We start from the raw sequence: 17,966 nt of genomic DNA, 5'->3' as shown, positions 1-17,966 counted from the left end.
ACACACACACACACACACACACACACACACACACACACACACACACACACACACACACACACACACACACACACGTATATGTGCATGTGTATGTATAATATATGTATATATGTATACATATATGCTTAGCTGGAGAAAAAAAGAACGACAAAATAAACACAAATATACATAATTAAACACATACCTGACGATAATCGCGCACCAATTATATTCTTACAGCAGTACTTTGATGACAACAATACAAAATATATGAAGATTTCAATCAATGTCGCAGACATTTCAAGTCAAATCACCAATTATCGAAATTGCAATATTCGAAATAACAACAATGAATTTAACCATTTTTTCCAACACAAATGTGAAATTGTGAATAGTCACAAGTTTCTAACATATTTTTGCCTGCTGAACATAAGTCCGTTAATAAAATTTGATACTAGCACGTCACAATTTTAAAGAAAATAATGGCTTTGAAGGTTTTTATAACATTGTAACATCAGTATTAAATTTTTTTCTCATTAATGCCGCACGGAAGTATCAATACATTTTGCTATAAAATGCACTGCGCCACCATGCACTGCGCTTTATCAATTGTTCCAAACTTTTTGATACACTGCTTGTAGATAGTAGATCCGACTAAATTAAGTCAAAAAGTCTTTTACCATTTAGCAATTTTTGCAATAGAAAGATATTAATTTCAAAAAATTGCTGAATAATCCGGTAAAATCGATATATAATTAAGACAACTTTAAGATATCTTTCAGAGTTCTTTATGAAATATCTTAAAAATGTTTCTTAAAAAGTTCTTAAAGAAACTTAAAATTCTTAAAATATCTTAAAGTTATTTTATGCATCAATTTTAGATATCTTGCTTATTAGGTAAATAAAAAAGATTGCAAAAATTGTAAAATGCAGAGAACTTTTAGATTCAAGTTTAATTTGCTCTACCTGCCCACAAGCGGTGTGTCAAAAAGTTTAGAACTCTCATATCGTTTAGGAAAACTCATATTGAAACAAACCAAAATGCATTTTAAAGCTAAAAGTTGATACTTTCACATGGCATGAGTAAAACATGAAAAAAAATTTAATACCGGTACTATGTTATGAAAACTTTCAAAGTCGCTATTTTGTACTCTTTGACATAATGTTCCTCAAAATTGTGATATAATGGCCAAATTTTGTCAATTGATTCATGTTCAGCAGACAAAAATACGTCGAAAATGACTATTCACATTCGTATTATAAAATGATATTAGATAGTACAATTATTATATGCATATATAGGATGTCTCATAATTTTTTGCCAAGCGCTATTGTGTAAATAGAACTAAACTAATAAGTTGAAAAGTCCTCTACCACTTTACAATTTTCATCATAGTTAACGAGATATTAATGACGAAAAATCGTTAAATATTTCACAATAAATTATTTTCTCAAAACAATAAATTTCAATACATTTTTTGCTTGGTTTTCAATAAATTGTTTGCTCAAGTACTATCAATTTTATAGAAAAATAGCAAGAGACAAAAATTACTTATTTTTTTCTCATAAAGTTCTGAAAATTTTTTCAGAATTGTTTAATATCGTATTTTCTTATATTAGTAAAAATAATTGCCAATAAGAAAATGCGGTACTAAAAAGTTAATAAAAAATTCTAAAAAAATTCTTAGAACTTTATGAAAAGAAAATAAACAATTTTTGTCTCTTACTGTTTTTCTGTAAAGTTGATAATATTTGAGTAAATAATTATTGAAGACTAACATTTAACAATTTTTAGTAATTAATATTTTTTTAACCATTGCGAAAATTACAAAATGATAGAAAATTTTTCGACTCACAAGGAGAGACTATGCTCTGCTCTTCACCGATTTTGATCAAACTTGCAGCAATATTAGAGGAACCTACCAAATAAACACCTGTAATTCGTCATGCAAGATTTACTTTTAGATTATAATAATCGCGAAAAATTTTAAATCATTTGAATTCTACTCCGAACTAGATTACGAGCTTTGCGGTGCATTCCGTAACTGATTACGATTCAAAGTTATCAGAATAAGTATATGTATAATGTAGTAAATGTGTTCTTTCCCGAAATGTCAAAATGACTGCATTCAGCAGATAAAGCAGCTTTGCAACTGTTGTAAAATTTTTGAATACCAACCAGGCCCGCTAAATACAAAGTAATGATAACATTACATTAATAATATAATTTATAATTTTCTACTCAATAATGTAACATATAGTATGTGTTATATATTACAATTACATTTATGTTATTAAATGGAAAATTAATAATATTGATGTAATGTATTACTGTTTTACTTTGTATTTAGTGGGATATCTTCTTAATTTCATTTAATATGAAATTATAATTTTAAGTTTTATAACTTAGGAAAAGTAGGAGGAGATAAGAGGGAATAAGTGAAAAAGATAAAAATACAGAAAGTACGTTATACAACATTGAAATAAATGGAAAATTGCTGATTAATGTAGAAATAATTTAATGTAGTAATAATTAATGTAATAAAATATGAAATGTTTCGATATAGATGTTAGAATTAATCAAAGCTGATGAATTATTTAATTCGAATATATTATATATACACACACACACACATATATATATATATATACATATATTGTATATATACAATGTATATACACACACACACACATATATATATATATATATATATATACACTGCTCAAAAAAATTATGGCATAGAAAAATTTTCGGCAAAAATTGACGATAACTTTGCGAAAAATTATCGTAGGATGTTTTTTTTTTTTTAAATTAAAACTTAAAATCTCTACTTTAAGACTCTATGGCCAGATTTTAAGATTAATGCATCCCTACCACTGTAACTTTCAAAATATGAGAGTGTCATATTGAAAATTGCAAAATTTGACAGCATGCACGGACTTTGTAAATTTTTGGGGGGAATACTGTTTGCAACGGCATAAAGTTCGAACTTTCCCCTTTAATTTAAAAAAAACCAGCTGTGATTTTTTTTCGCAAAGTTACAGCATTTTAAAGTAGCCCTCACATTTTTTACACATATACTATCTATCGACATTACCTGCATTACCGGATATGCACTACAGCGAGATTGCATATCGAATGTCAATTCAAATATATGATCAAATAATTACATAATTAAAATATAGTCATCAGGAGTAATTACGGACTATTACGTATACATATCTAATGATTACTGTGCAGCACTTTTCTTGTATTTAAAAAAAAAGCTTTATAAAATATGCAAAAAAAACTTCGATCAAATTTGTGATGAACGACTCGGTTTGGCGTATAACAGCGATTGCATACGACGTTTTAATACCTTTTTCATATTCGCGGTAATCTTTCACGTGCAAGAATCACTTACCCAATAACAATAGATAAATGACGGAGCAACTTGAACGCGACTTTGCGATTTACCACGACATGCCACGTAATTAACTACGACGAAGTTTATATAGGATCAATATGAAAGAGTGTATCGAAACTGTTGACGCAAACTATAAATCGCAAATATTTGATATTATATAAACAACATGCCGGATATCTTATGACTAAATATTAATAAAAACAGTCTGGAAACTGACAGAAAAATGTTTGGTATTTGTGACTATAATTATATAATAAAATAATTATATAATTAAGAGCTGCATTTTTTACTGCTAATTAATGTTAATAATAATCATATTTACAATTCTACTAAATATTTATATATTATACATATGTATATATTTGGTTTAAAAATGATTATATAGTAAATTATAGTTAAATTATGATTAAATTGTAATTTTTTTTTTCAATGTACCTACTACGCAGATACTCAAAACAGTAAAATAATGGCAATAAAGGACTGGAAAGAATATGAGCAGTAAGAGTCAAGCGCAGAAGACGTCGTGCAAATAATACAATATATCTATGAAGTGTGAAACTTCTTTATTCACTAAAACGCGCTTACATGTTTCGACTCACTTTTGAGCCCTCCTCAGAGACAACACAAACTAACATAAATAAACTGTAAATAAAAAATTATCGTGGTGAGCTCTCCTACCTCAAGAATTTAAATATCAGAATTAAACCCAAAAAGAGAAAAAAAAATGAACGAAAAAAAGAAAATAATAGAAATATCGAAATAGAGAATATAAAAAACTAATTTATCAAAAACCTTAAGATTATCCTGAAAATAAGAACCCTTAATCATCCTGATCACAAATCACAAACTATATTGCAAACATTATTATAAATTATTCAAAAACCGATTCTCAATATTTTAGCCAGTCAGTATCAGACACAGTGAGTCACTTTTAATTTTAGCTAGTATTATTGAAGCTTACAAATGAAAAATTTTACATTGAAACGTTAATCAATTCCATAAAAATAAAAGTTGGAAAGTAATCAAAAATCACGCCAGAAAGACTCATTACTGCATACAATCAACACTGACTGATCAGACAACTCAAGCCTTTATTAGGTTGTCTATGATCGAAAGATAGACCTTGGGAAGCCGCTCCATATCCGTCTGCAAATTGAGTCCGTGCGTCTGTCTCCTGATGAATATCATCTTCGAAATCAATCTCTTCCTATAGTGAGGCTCCTCGTCCAGTATTGTAACGTTGTCCCAATCGAAATCATGGCTTTGTAACTGATGCTCCTTATGACATTACGAGTAGAGATGTCTCATCTGATATGGTTCTTATGCTCAATGATTCTTGACTTCATCTATCTACACGTCTGTCCCACATAACTTGCATCGCAACTCTTACACGAGGTCTTATAAACAACATTCGACTTCTTGTCACGCGGTAAAGGGTCCTTATCCACCCTAATAAATTCTCGCAATTTATAATTTATTAATACTATAGAACGATACCCTCATACGCTCGCTATTCAATCTGCTAAACTTTTCAGTAATACCACGAACGAAAGGAACAGTGAATCACGAAGGCTGCACTACTTCTATCCTATTATCATTAACACTCTTCCTATTTCTAGCCATAATAATTTTCTTCAAACAATTGTTAATATTCTCAAATATAAAATTCAATAAATAATCATTCTCTAACAATACTTTAATAATGAAATACAAATTATCCAGGTGAAATTTAGGATTTGAAAGCAAAACTACCTAATCCCGCAACTGTACCTATTTTTTGAGAAACAGGATGTTATGACCAAAAATTCAAATATCTACCCGAAAAAGTCGGCTTGTGGTACCAATTGAACTCTATCAACTCATTATCCCTAACTCACTGTAACATCCAAAAAATTCAATCTACTACCTCCATAGTGAACTGAAGCCTAGAATGCTGAGAATTAAAAATATCAAGAATGGAACTAATCGAAGACGCAGGTGCCGCTAATAATATGTCGTCAACAAATCTATAGTAAAAGAGCAACGAAAACCGAATCAAAGACAAAACTCTAACCTTCAACTTTCGCATAACTAGATCCGCGATGATGGGAGATAACGGAAAGCCCATAGGAGTCCCGTAATTTTGCCTATATATAACACTATCAAGAACAAAAAAAAAGTAGAATCTAAAACAAACTGAATCGCTTTGATGAATTCCTTCTCCGGTAAACAATAATCTCTAGAAATAAATCGTCAATGATCTTTAATACAATCCATCGCAGTCAGTGGGGACGTTAATAAAGAGACTCACAACATTCATAGTGACATTAATTGAAATTCACTCAAATGTCTACCATCAAGTTCCTTAACAAGTTTAAAACTATTTTCGATATGACTATCTGTCTTAGGAATTGTTTTTATGATAATATTATGAAGAAACACTGCTAACGAATGCAAAGGGCTATTTACCGAAGAAACTATTACGAAAAGGGCAGTTCTGCTTATGTATCTTCGGAAGAGCGTAGGCTCTTGAAAGTATCCCATCATTACTTAACAAACTTCTATATGTGAAATTAGTTATATACTTTTTTTCTTTCCAACTAACTAATAAAGCGCGTAAACCCGTTATCATCCTCCTCGTCGGATCCCTTTCAACTATCTCATAAGTATTTACATCCTAAAGCATCTCATTTATCCTGGAAATGTACACCTGCTTATCCTATGTTACATTCCCCTTATCCGCACGAATAAAGTCTTCTGCGCTTGATTCCTACTGCCCGTATCCTTTCCAGTTCTTTGATTTATAAGGAGTCTTGATTAGTTTAATTTGTATATAACGACAATAATTTATGTAAAATATGTGAATTTTTTATATAAACATGTACATATATTTATTGTATTATATAAACATGCATATTATTATACGTATTACACAGAATTTATCCCGATATAGAGCCAATTATTCCACCTTTTGGTAAATTTTACCAGTGTGATAAATCTGGTAATCCGCGCGTGTAATTGGGTAATGTTGCTACTTACCCAACAGGTAAAATTTATCAAAAGATGAAACAACCGGCCCATATAGACTGAAACTTAAATCAAAATTATATAAATATGTGAAAGTGTAAGTATAGGTACGAAAACGATGTTGAAAAAAACGATATATTCTCTATATTCTCTTATTAGACGCCGCGTGATTTATTTGCGTACGTGTTCGCTTCAGATGTGACTATAGGGCAAATTCAAACATAATGATTTAGGCCGTGCGCAGGCTGCACTGCGCGCTGCATGCGCTCGTTTCCGAGAGTAGAGGCTAGAGCCTGCAGAGCGCGGACACGCCGACACGGCAGCACTGCACCGAATGTCGTTAGTCGTGATACGCAAAGGTAAATTGTCGTTTGTTGATGGTACACGCTTAGTGATTCGAAGTTATTACTTTTCACGTTTTACGAGACATTTCAGACAAAATGTCTTATCAATTGTATAGAAACACAACGTTAGGAAACACACTGCAAGAGAGCCTTGACGAGCTGATACAGGTGAATATATATCGATGTAAAACATAGGTTAGATTTAGCATTTTAGATGGTATAGAAAGAAAAAAATAATTCGTTTCAAGTACGCGCGATAACATAATTTACGCTAGCTAAGTTTATCATTTACAGGTGCAGACTTTCAAAATGCGTTTTTTATCCAAAATTTGTAATTTTCAGAAAATGAGAAAGAAATAAAGCCACAAGGAAAACCATGTGTTTTATAGAAAATAACAATTTGCCAATCAGTAATATGTAAAATGTTAAACAAAATTGCTAAAGTATTTTTAATAATGCAAGCAAATGCATTTTGTTTGTCTCTAATTAAAGGACATAGGTAATGCACTTTAAATGTCTAAACTTTTCAACACATAAATTGATGGTGAAAAAATACTTTCAGAACATTATAGAATAGCTTAAAATATGAGTCTTTCAACACTAAACACTATACTATCTCTAATTTACAAAATGGAATTTTGGACAAAATATATTTTAGAAGTCTGCTCCTTGTATAATAAGTTTTATTTATGTTATATGATCAAAAAGGTAATAAGTAACATTTGCAATAGATTCTGATGCATGTATTCTTTATGCAACTGAAATAACATCTGTATTATATCTAATAATGAGATGATATATATTCCAGTATGGACAAATAACACCACAGCTTGCAATAAAAGTATTGTTACAATTTGACAAAGCTATTAATCAAGCTCTTGCAACGAGAGTTAAATCAAGACTTACATTTAAGGTAAATTTCTTCAGTATGTATAATTTTCTTTGCTTTTTTTTGACTTTATTGTTACATTCAGAAAAAGGCTGATTTAAATGAATTAACTTATTACAGGCTGGCAAATTGAACACATATAGATTTTGTGATAATGTATGGACTTTCATGCTAAATGATGTTGAATTCCGTGAAGTTCAGGAAGTAGCAATAGTAGATAAAGTAAAAATTGTTGCTTGCGATGGAAAAAGTAAGTATTGATGCTAAAATATAGCCTAATATATTATGTATCTTTGCCTGTACTTTAACTTTGTAAGTTAAACTTTGCTTCAAATAATTCAAATTAATTATTAAACAAACAATTATTTATAATTTTCCATCACATTAATTTTTATTACTATTCAGAATAAATTTTATAATATAAATATTTTTTTAGCATTGGATGCAGATGGAGCAGCAAAACGATAACAAATTTAATATCTTATAAATGCATGGGATGGAATCTTTCTTTATATTGTCAAAACAAACTTTTTCATGACAAATAACAAGGCAAATAAGTCAAAATAACATGTAACAACAGATATATACTTTTTTCCAGTAAACATTTAACTACTGGCAGCTATATAGCTTATAATATTAAACGTATAATTTTTGTAACTGGATAAAACCAATACTTAACTCGCATAATAACAATACTTTTACTTGCCTATTTTTTATTTACGTATACAAAAGAATTTAATATCAAAAGAATTTAATTAATATTAAAATATAAAAGATATGCCTTATTAAAATTTTCTATATAAATTTGAACACAAATTCAAAAAGGGCATTATTATTATGATTATTATTATTATTATTATTAATATATGGACAGGTGTTAAGATTATTTTATAATTAAATGATTTCATATGAAGAATGAGGGAGAAGACGAGAATGTATGATTAACTTACAATAATTTATTAATAAGCAAATACATTAAGTTTATTATAAAAAGTAATGTACCTATACTTGTTATTGTAAGTACTGTGTTTTCTCTGATATTTCTATTATGTGGTATGGAGTTCAATAAATAAAGTACAATTATATTCAGAATATATTGACCATCTAGAAAGAAGCAAGGCACAATATTAATGATTGCTAACCCTGCTGAAAATACTGTAATATATTTGCAAAGTAGCGCAAAGGACTCGGGTAATTCAGGATACAGGAAAGAATATTTTGGCACCCAATCCGATACATCAACAGTCCTGTAAATGTCTGCTGGATGACCAAAGAATAATACATCCTTGCCCATTTTTCTTTTTATTTGTATAATCTGCAGTTTTTAATTGTTTTAGAAAATTTTGTAAAACGATTTTGAAAATCTATTTAATATAGAGAATAAATATTTTTTGTTTCTACTTACTTTTGTGACATTGTCTAAAGAAGGTTTCATACAATGAGTATCGTGAGATAAACACTCGTGACTAGCTTGACAGAAATTTTGTGACTGGTTAAGCATCGTCCTTACTGGAAGGCAAGAATGCGGAGGTAAGTGAAGAGGAGCAGTTTGCGGTCCTTCAATATATTCAAAACACAGATTGCCATTTATTTCACTGTCAGTTGTACAACAATTCACAGCACCGTTTGTTTTCTGCTTAGCTGGTACTGACTCGTCATAATCCTAAAAAATAACACAAATGCAACAAAGTTGTAAGAATTGAAACTGACAATACAAATAGTAGTAGATACTAAACAATGAAATCATGAACATATGTGAATATCTCTTAAGGAAATTACCTGAACAAATGATTGCTTAACACAATAGCCAGGAGCAGAATGCTGTACTGCTTGCAGCATACAATCGTACCAATCCTCGCTGTGCTTTACAGGACAATTATTTAATTTGTATATTACATCATATTCCAAAAGACCAGTTGGCCCTAATATGGGTGAATTCTATAACGAAAAAATATTATATAATAGAGAGAGAAATATATTTTAATAAAATATTTTTCCGTCACTTACAGGTAAAATAGTTTTTACATAAACTCCAGAGCTAATATTATAAAGTGGTGCCCACAGCCATGTAGAAAAAACAAGAATTGCTGCAGCTATTGTAGCAAGAATAACATTATGCCAAATTCCTGCGCACGCAATACGTAGCTGATTTCTTAACGGCAATGCAACTAATTGTTCATTGCTTATATGTACGTAAGCTATTGGAATGGTGAAAACAATCAGAAGTCCTAAACCAAATAACTGTACATCCTCTCTCGCTGCAGCAAGAGCATGCCCTAGTTCATGAAATATACTACATATTGCTAGTGTTGTTACATAATAGCCAATTTCATTGAAAGGAATATCCACACCTGGTAACTAAAACATAAAATTAATAAAAGGTTTTAAAAACCTATATTAGGACTTACCAACTAGGATTAAGTAATTGTGTATTATAATATTATATTCTAATGTATTATTATAGTAAAATGTATAAAGCGTATAAACTAGTTCTTTATTTTTTTGTAAACTAGTTAGTTAAATATCAGTTATTTTATATCTATCAAATCTCTTATATAGTAAAGATTATTTAAAAATATCTGATCCTTAAATATCTTCATTTCTATAATCCTACCATGGGTTCTAATATAGCTCCTGAGTTAATATCGCTCGAGGATCCAGCTAGCCACATGTTAAATGTCATCTTCAAAATAATGATAACAGCTATCGGCAAGAGTATAATGCTTATAATAACACCAGCATTGAACCAAGCGATCCAGAATCTGGAGCAATCCAATCCCAATTTTATTATTTTGCGATTGAAAGCAGTTGTAAACCATTTCACTCTCAATATCTGTATCTCCAGACCAGTATTTTCTAGGAAGTAGAGGTATGGAAAATGTGAACAGGACTGAAAAACATATCACAAGTTATCCTTACTGTAATAAACTTATAATTTATATTATGAAATTGAGATTAATGGCAGAAAGAATTTTATGACATAAAAGTAGATACTAATGACAATTAATAATTTTTTGAATCCAAGGAGACTTTGCTGATGTATTAAAACGTTTTTCGTTCTAAAGGATCTTTTGTATCCAGCATGAAGCAAGAGTCAAAACGTCATAAAATAATTACATGATTTACCTTAAAAAGCGTATCAAAAAAAAATAATGAGCAATGTATCAGGGTTATCGCAATTAACACGCTCAAGGCATCCATTTTTCAGTTTATTTCAGTTTGGATCTCGGATGCCGGCCTCTCATAATTACATCGCTGCGTTTCGCTAAAATGTTATTGAAAGTCACGCACACAAACACCGATTCTCATACAAATACTCTTTCTCCAACATTCTCCTAGACGCTAATGCGTGGTCTACTGGTCTACAATGTACAAAGTAATGGATGAGACTGCAAGAGCAAGAAATTGACCAATCATAGTCCAATATAAGAAGAATAATCGACTGTGATTGGTCAATTTCTTACTCTTACAGCCCTCATCCGTTACTACTACTGCCATTGTAGCCTACGCATTACATATTCGATAACTACATTCCTAAATACTACGTTGCGGAATCTGACGCTTTTCTCACAATACTAAACAATTAGGTCCTCATCGAATATCGTTTATCGGTCATTGCAAATTCTGCCCATTTTTAGCAAACCTTATGTTAATTGGCTAATTTAGCCAAAACACATTTACAAATTGGCATCCGCAAAGGGGATTGATTAATTATCATTTCTGCGTCCTTTGAAGTTGGAGTCCAAAGAACTTCGTCCATTTTATATATAGATTTGGATTCCTCGTATACAGAAATAAGCAGCAGCCCGTCAAATTATAGAGTAGATTAAAACTGCATAAATACCAACTATATAAGTGCCAGATCAATGTTACGACTAATTACAACTTACAACCCATCAATATGATCAACATGAGATATATTAATTTTGCTACTTATGATTGCAATATGTTCTTAATCAATTACCGATGGTCTTTTATCTTTTATCATGTAATCAAAAATATTTCTGGATCTTTTTTTATTCATCTTTCTCCTCCGCACACACAATTTATTTCTGCGTCCAGGGCATCTCCTCGCAGTGCCATCACTGCAGCACAATGACGACGCATGTGAGAATATAACGCCCGTAGATTGCTGTCCTCACGCTATGTCACACATGAATACTTTCTGAGAATGTTAATAACATTTTTTAGCTTTGATAGCTCTGATGATGAGTAACCGGTCGAATAGAGCGATATCTTTAAAAAAACCAGAACTGTTTTCTGCAGAGGTTTGAAGATTTAAGCGAGTATTTAATTTTTAATACTTTTATTATTACCTACAAAATGAAATATAATTGATAAGTGTAAGTGAGAACTTTGCCAAAATGGGCAAAGTTCTTTCTTCTCAAATTTTGCATTTTTCCAACAACTCGCATAGGGAATTTGGCACATGAATGTATATGCAGCTCCAGACGCTCCAGTGCCTCCAGTGCTTCAATAATAGAGACGGCACTGAACTGAACACTGACATATCTTGATGCGTCTTTCCACGCGTTTACTAGCTGATAGCTATCACTTTCATACTGATTGTGTTAGATTGCAACTTAATATATATTTGCAATAAAATATTGTTCTGTACGCGACGCGACACTATTTTCCGTGTATGTGTATATACATATTGCACATATAATATATATATATATAACATGTCAGATCTTGTAGAGAATCAAGTTGAATTGTTGCTTGCCGGACAAGCATTAGAAAATGACATATGCAATGTACATACTCTCGCAAGTGACACAACAGGTATGTCTGATATCTTCGCACTGCAATCGCTTTTTGCAATGTTCTTGTAAGATGCCGTACCTTTTTCTTTCTTTCTTTCGAAAAGAGAAAATTTTGATGTAACTAACGTACATTGCAGGTGCAAAATCAGGTCAACTAACAGCACATATTCCCATTTGCTCGAAAACAGTAACATACATAGTCGCCGCTGTTGTCATAAATGACCAAGGCGAAGTGTTAATGATACAAGAAGCAAAAGCTTCTTGTACTGGAAAATGGTATTTACCAGCCGGTAGAGTGGAAAAGAATGAAAATCTTGTAAGTGCTGTGAAGAGAGAAGTCTTGGAAGAGACAGGTCTGGTGATAGCGCCAACAACTCTGATACTGGTAGAATGCGCAAATGGTACATGGTTTCGTTTTGTTTTTACCGGGGATATAGTCGGCGGTACTCTAAAGACACCCGATCAGGCAAATGAAGAATCGCTACAAGCATGCTGGGTACGAAACATAGATGACTTGCCATTAAGGTCTAATGATATAATATATCTCTTAGACCGGGGTAAAAGTTATGTTTCAAATAAAACTATTCCCCAACATCCTCATTTGATGTCTGTGACCAAATCACATACAAAATTATTGTTAAGATTAATAGTTACATCTAAAAAGAGAGCAACGTAAGTATTACACAACGTTTGTATTAATATCTAACAGAACTACAATTATATTGTTAAACTATATATAGTATATCTATAATGTAATTATTTTTATATTAATATTTATATAAATTTTGTTAATAGGAACAGATTACATGTGTTATCTGATACTGAACAATACAATCCACCAATTTGTGAACTTAATCCAAATCGTAGTTTACTATCTATTCTGCATAGCTTTATGACTGTGAGTATATTAGGAAAGCATTAGATATTTTATGAAATACATAAGTATTAATGAACTATTATTAAGTATCAAATATATATATATAATATAATGCATATATTTTGCAATGAAAAATTGTTTTTAAAACTAAAAAATCTAGTCTTATTGCAAAAACATTTTTTTTACATCAATAATAATAAATATTGCATATAAATTATTATTCACAAAAAAATATATATATATATTTATTATATATAATATGTATATTTGAGAAAAACGTAATGAAAGATTTTGTTATATATGAATGTATATATTCAGGTAATTCTTTTTTTAAGGAAATATTTGGAAACGATGTACCACAGCATAAACCACATGGTTTATTGTCTGTAGAATTTAGCGGTGAACAAGAAGGTGATGGTCTGTGCTTAACACTATTGGTATCCTTCAAGTTACCAGTGGAAGACGTGCCCGTAATTGGAAAATATATTTGGTACGAGCTTTCTGAAAACGTAGCAGAATCTCTTGCAGCTCGTCTGCCACGGAACATGACTGTCCCTTTAAAGGTCGTACGTTAATTGTATACAAATGTTTTATTAAACAATTATTTTGTTTGATGAAAATGGTACAAGATACAGGAGAATATAATATACAGTAATTTTTTTACTAAAATCAAGTTTATAACGTTAACATTGTAATATCCTAGTCTACACCAATGACTTTATAACAGATATTAATACATGATAGATAACATTCTATACTTAACTAATAAATAAGCTATATATAATAATGTTATTACATTTAGCTTATATATATATATATTTTATGAAAAAAAAAAAAAACTAAAGTATTAATCATAAAATAATATAGTAACACATTAGAATCAAATTTTTCTTCTTAAAAGTTTAATTTATTCCCAGTATAAATTATAAATTGTAATGTATTAAGCAATATAATAATAGTATAAAAACATAGTATATTCATTATATGTATATTTGAAATTTAAATTTGATAATTTAAATTGTAGATCATTGTGTATATATATATATAATTGTAACTATAAAAAGAAATTATTAAAAATCAAGTTCATAAGTTTGTTTAAAAATTTATTATTGAACATTAACATAAAAAAATAATTAGAATCGTTAAATAGATTTGAAATTTTATATTTGCATATATGCGATTAAAAGTTACAGTCTTTTTACATATCTTATTTATGCAAATTATACCACTTAATCAATATCTGCTACATACAATGTAAAAAATTGAAAGTAAATAATTTATTGAAATAAAGTTCAGTAACAATAAGAATTAAATATAAAAATAAGGCTAATAAAGATTTTCACGAGCAATTTATCACTTATTAGATCTCAAATTGCACATATGAGCTTAAAATAAGATACAAATTATATTTTTATTATTTTTATACATGTTATGCTTTGTATACTCAGAGTATATGATAATTATAATAACTTATTTAATTCAAGGATTGTTTAAATCTGATATTATTGATTATAACATATTTGTATACACACAAATCATTGAGAAATATAGAACATGTTATTTATATAAATAAATGGTAGACATTTTTTAAATAAAAGTATTGTTCCTACTGTCCTTTCATATCCTATTTTAGTAACTCAACAAGATCACAGATCATTATAATCATGTACCACTTGATCTTAAATAAATCTACATAAAACACGCAAGTTTATAATTTTATATACATATAATAATGTTATATTTAGGAAGACCATTATATAATTACACAAAGAAAATGAAAGCTATTGCTGCCTTTGTCAGTAAAAAATTGCTTGTTTACAAGTAGAGCATTGAATAAAAAAATACCAGGGACATTAAAAAAAAATCCTTAATGTGCAGGTATGTATAATTTATTACAAATCAATATTATCAAATCAGAAAACTTTTTCATAATAGTTCGAAAAGATCTCTTAAAACCGAAAAAATTAATTTTATATTTTTTAAAAGTCATGTAACAGATATATATACTTTCTTATCATTAAGGCATCAAGAATGTGAGTTTTCAATTTTTTATCTAATTATTGACAGTATCAATTTGTAACAAATTATATATTCACATCCCCTGCATAATAATAATAGTGTATACCTTCAACTAGAAGTAGATGTTAATCTTCCCATCGTATTTAATACAGTGTCTTCTGTACTTTCATTCTTTATAGGAACCACATTACTAGTATTATGCATTAATTTAATGTCATCATTGAGCGTTAAAGATACATTATTTAAATAATTTGAAGAAGCGGTAATATTAACATCTGCAGTACTAGTATGCAATACATGCTTTTGATTGTTTTCACAATCAGTTGGATTTATGTCTGTATTTACAGGATGTTTTTTCATATGAGTTGTTAAATTACCACTGTGATGGAACTCTTTCCCACAAAATTTACATTGAAATGGTTTAATTCCAGAATGTATTCTCTCGTGTATTGACAAGTTTCCACTGTGCCTAAATTCTTTACCACACACATTACATTTGTAGGGCTTTACACCCGAATGAGTTCTTAAGTGAGTGGAAAGATTTCCACTATGGCTAAACATTTTTCCACATATCTGACAACCGTATGGGCGTTCACCAGAATGCGTTCTCATGTGTATAGCCAAGTTGCCACTGTGTGTAAAACACTTTTCACATTGGCTGCATTTATATGGCCTGTCTCCATTATGAGTTCTCATATGAATAAATAAATTGCTTTTGTGTCCAAATTCCTTGAAGCAAATCTCACATTGACATTTTAACTTTTTTCCTGTACTCGATTCCGTGGAACTTTTGGATGGCCTCCCAAGACGATTGTTTCTTACAGTCAGCGATTGTGCTGTTAATGTTTGATTAATATTTCCTATATTCTGCAAATCCTGTACAGGTTGTGATTGTTTGTTTTCTTGAACTATAACAACATTACTTGTACTTAAAGAATCACACTGGTTATTTGTCTGTATTTGATTGTTGCCATCCTCTTGATCAACTGAAAGGAATATGCCATTTTGCATATATGATAAACTACCAGCTTCCTAGAACAAAAATATATAAAACTGAATATACAACAACTGAGTAAAATTACTTGCTAAGTTGTTAAGTGTAAATTGTTCATAATACTGTAAATATTTACTTCTGCTTGGAACATAGCCTGTTGATCATGAATTTCATTTTTCGCAGGTACCTCGTTTGATAACTGCGTTTGTTCCCAAAATTGAGACAACTGACGGTGCTTATACCCAATATCTTGATTAATAAAAGGATACAAGGAACTATCTGAACTGTTAATTCTATTACTTGCGTTTACATCCTCTATGGTTGTACATTCGTGCTTTATTTGTATAGGACTAAACATCTGTAAAATACAAAAAACGAACAGAATGTTATACATTCATATCAGCGCACTACAGTGAAATGCCATATAAGTATCTCCATTTGCCCCTATATAATTACAAGTGATATTCGAAGCATTAAAGTCATAATCGTCATACACTAACACTTTCATTTGAAGAATTGTCAATAAGGGCCTCGGCCTGGAAAATATCAGTTGCTAAATTTCGTAGTTCTAGTGAACTTGCGTGTCATAATTGTTACACACTTCTTACTCAATAAACGCGATAGTATATACATACAACGAGACTTTTTGTAAGCTCACATTGCTAACAAAAATCCTTAATCCCTTTGTCCCAAAGCCATTTTTTTTATTAGATATCTAAACGCCACCTACATGATTCAAACGGAAGGAGCAAAGCCGCAGACACAAGGTGCATTCCGAGTTAGGGGTTGCGCATAATGAAAGGAATAAGAAACAGGGAACAGAGAATAAGAATTTGAACTTATTAGAAATTATGTATTGTGAAATACACAGTAACATTGTTCGTTTTGTCTCTCGGGAGCTGCTTAGGGTCGCTCCGAATAAATCCAACGTAGAGCAGCGTAAAATAGGTATAAAGAGAGTGAAGGCTTAAACACAATAGCACAGGCAATAGGCACAGCCAACAGGGAATAATGAGCCGTCCAATCAGAACTCTAGGATATAATATCGAATATACACACCAGAGCTTTGACGGCTCGTTATTCCCTGTTGGCTGTGCCTATCGAGTTTAAGCCTTAACACCAATGCGTGTGCCTAATGCTGATTGGTTCTGCCATTAGGTGTCCTATTTCCGGTTGTCAGTTAGGTTAGGTAGTTGTAGAATTCAAATTCTGTGAAGTAACTACTTAATTCTACTGAAGAAGACGTCAGGTTAAATATAAACATTATATTTACATTATAAATGTTTTTTTATTGTTATGTAATGAATAATATTATGCAAAATATGGTTTTAATAATTTTTATATAGATATTGGTAAGATGATAACTTGTGCAGCAGTTGATTGTAATAATAGATCTATGAAAATTCAAATGAATCGTTTTCCGAATGATACTTATCGCCAAAACATAAGATGGATAAGAAACTGCTCACCTGAAAGATAAAATATTAAACAGATTTACAGTATTATATGAGGTATTCTATTTACTCATTTCTATATTTAATTTTATATTTTAATTTTAAATATTTGCAAAACTTATATATTTTACATTTATATTTTAATTTTAAATATGTGCGCAACTTTACATTTATTATATTTTTAATTTATTATATTTTTGTGTTATATTATTATTACATTTTTTCTTGAAG

At 30.1% G+C, this 17,966-nt stretch overlaps 4 protein-coding genes across 6 annotated transcripts; 2 read left to right on the top strand and 2 right to left on the bottom strand.

Annotated features, from left to right (window-relative positions):
- The first annotated feature begins 6,674 nt into the window (after positions 1-6,674).
- On the top strand, positions 6,675-8,310 carry LOC108746483 (transcription initiation factor IIA subunit 2). Its single transcript, XM_018483286.1, has 4 exons — positions 6,675-6,904; positions 7,545-7,649; positions 7,746-7,875; positions 8,062-8,310. Exons 1-4 carry the CDS (start codon positions 6,833-6,835, stop codon positions 8,091-8,093), a joined length of 339 nt encoding a protein of 112 aa, XP_018338788.1. The 5' UTR covers positions 6,675-6,832; the 3' UTR covers positions 8,094-8,310.
- A 261-nt stretch (positions 8,311-8,571) lies between these two features.
- Positions 8,572-11,008, bottom strand: LOC108746479 (membrane-bound transcription factor site-2 protease). Its single transcript, XM_018483279.1, has 6 exons — positions 10,752-11,008; positions 10,240-10,515; positions 9,633-9,983; positions 9,405-9,563; positions 9,031-9,288; positions 8,572-8,940 (listed from the first exon to the last, which is right to left on the bottom strand). Exons 1-6 carry the CDS (start codon positions 10,824-10,826, stop codon positions 8,572-8,574), a joined length of 1,488 nt encoding a protein of 495 aa, XP_018338781.1. The 5' UTR covers positions 10,827-11,008.
- A 981-nt stretch (positions 11,009-11,989) lies between these two features.
- On the top strand, positions 11,990-13,956 carry LOC108746482 (8-oxo-dGDP phosphatase NUDT18). Its single transcript, XM_018483285.1, has 4 exons — positions 11,990-12,410; positions 12,529-13,063; positions 13,187-13,289; positions 13,604-13,956. The coding sequence occupies exons 1-4, from the start codon at positions 12,311-12,313 to the stop codon at positions 13,841-13,843; spliced, it is 978 nt and encodes a 325-aa protein (XP_018338787.1). The 5' UTR covers positions 11,990-12,310; the 3' UTR covers positions 13,844-13,956.
- A 1,401-nt stretch (positions 13,957-15,357) lies between these two features.
- Positions 15,358-16,997, bottom strand: LOC108746481 (zinc finger protein 37-like). Of its 3 annotated transcripts, none has more exons than XM_018483284.1 (3): positions 16,776-16,997; positions 16,418-16,639; positions 15,358-16,319 (listed from the first exon to the last, which is right to left on the bottom strand). In XM_018483284.1, exons 2-3 carry the CDS (start codon positions 16,637-16,639, stop codon positions 15,396-15,398), a joined length of 1,146 nt encoding a protein of 381 aa, XP_018338786.1. In that variant the 5' UTR covers positions 16,776-16,997; the 3' UTR covers positions 15,358-15,395. The 3 variants fall into 3 exon arrangements, with proteins under 3 accessions (XP_018338786.1, XP_018338785.1, XP_018338784.1); XM_018483283.1 differs by having other exon boundaries at positions 16,782-16,997; XM_018483282.1 differs by having other exon boundaries at positions 16,738-16,800.
- Between the last annotated feature and the right edge of the window lie 969 nt (positions 16,998-17,966).

Source organism: Trachymyrmex septentrionalis, unplaced genomic scaffold (genome assembly GCF_001594115.1).
Source record: "Trachymyrmex septentrionalis isolate Tsep2-gDNA-1 unplaced genomic scaffold, Tsep1.0 scaffold172, whole genome shotgun sequence".
Taxonomy (NCBI): domain Eukaryota; kingdom Metazoa; phylum Arthropoda; class Insecta; order Hymenoptera; family Formicidae; genus Trachymyrmex; species Trachymyrmex septentrionalis.
This window is presented reverse-complemented; position numbering and strand designations above follow the sequence as displayed.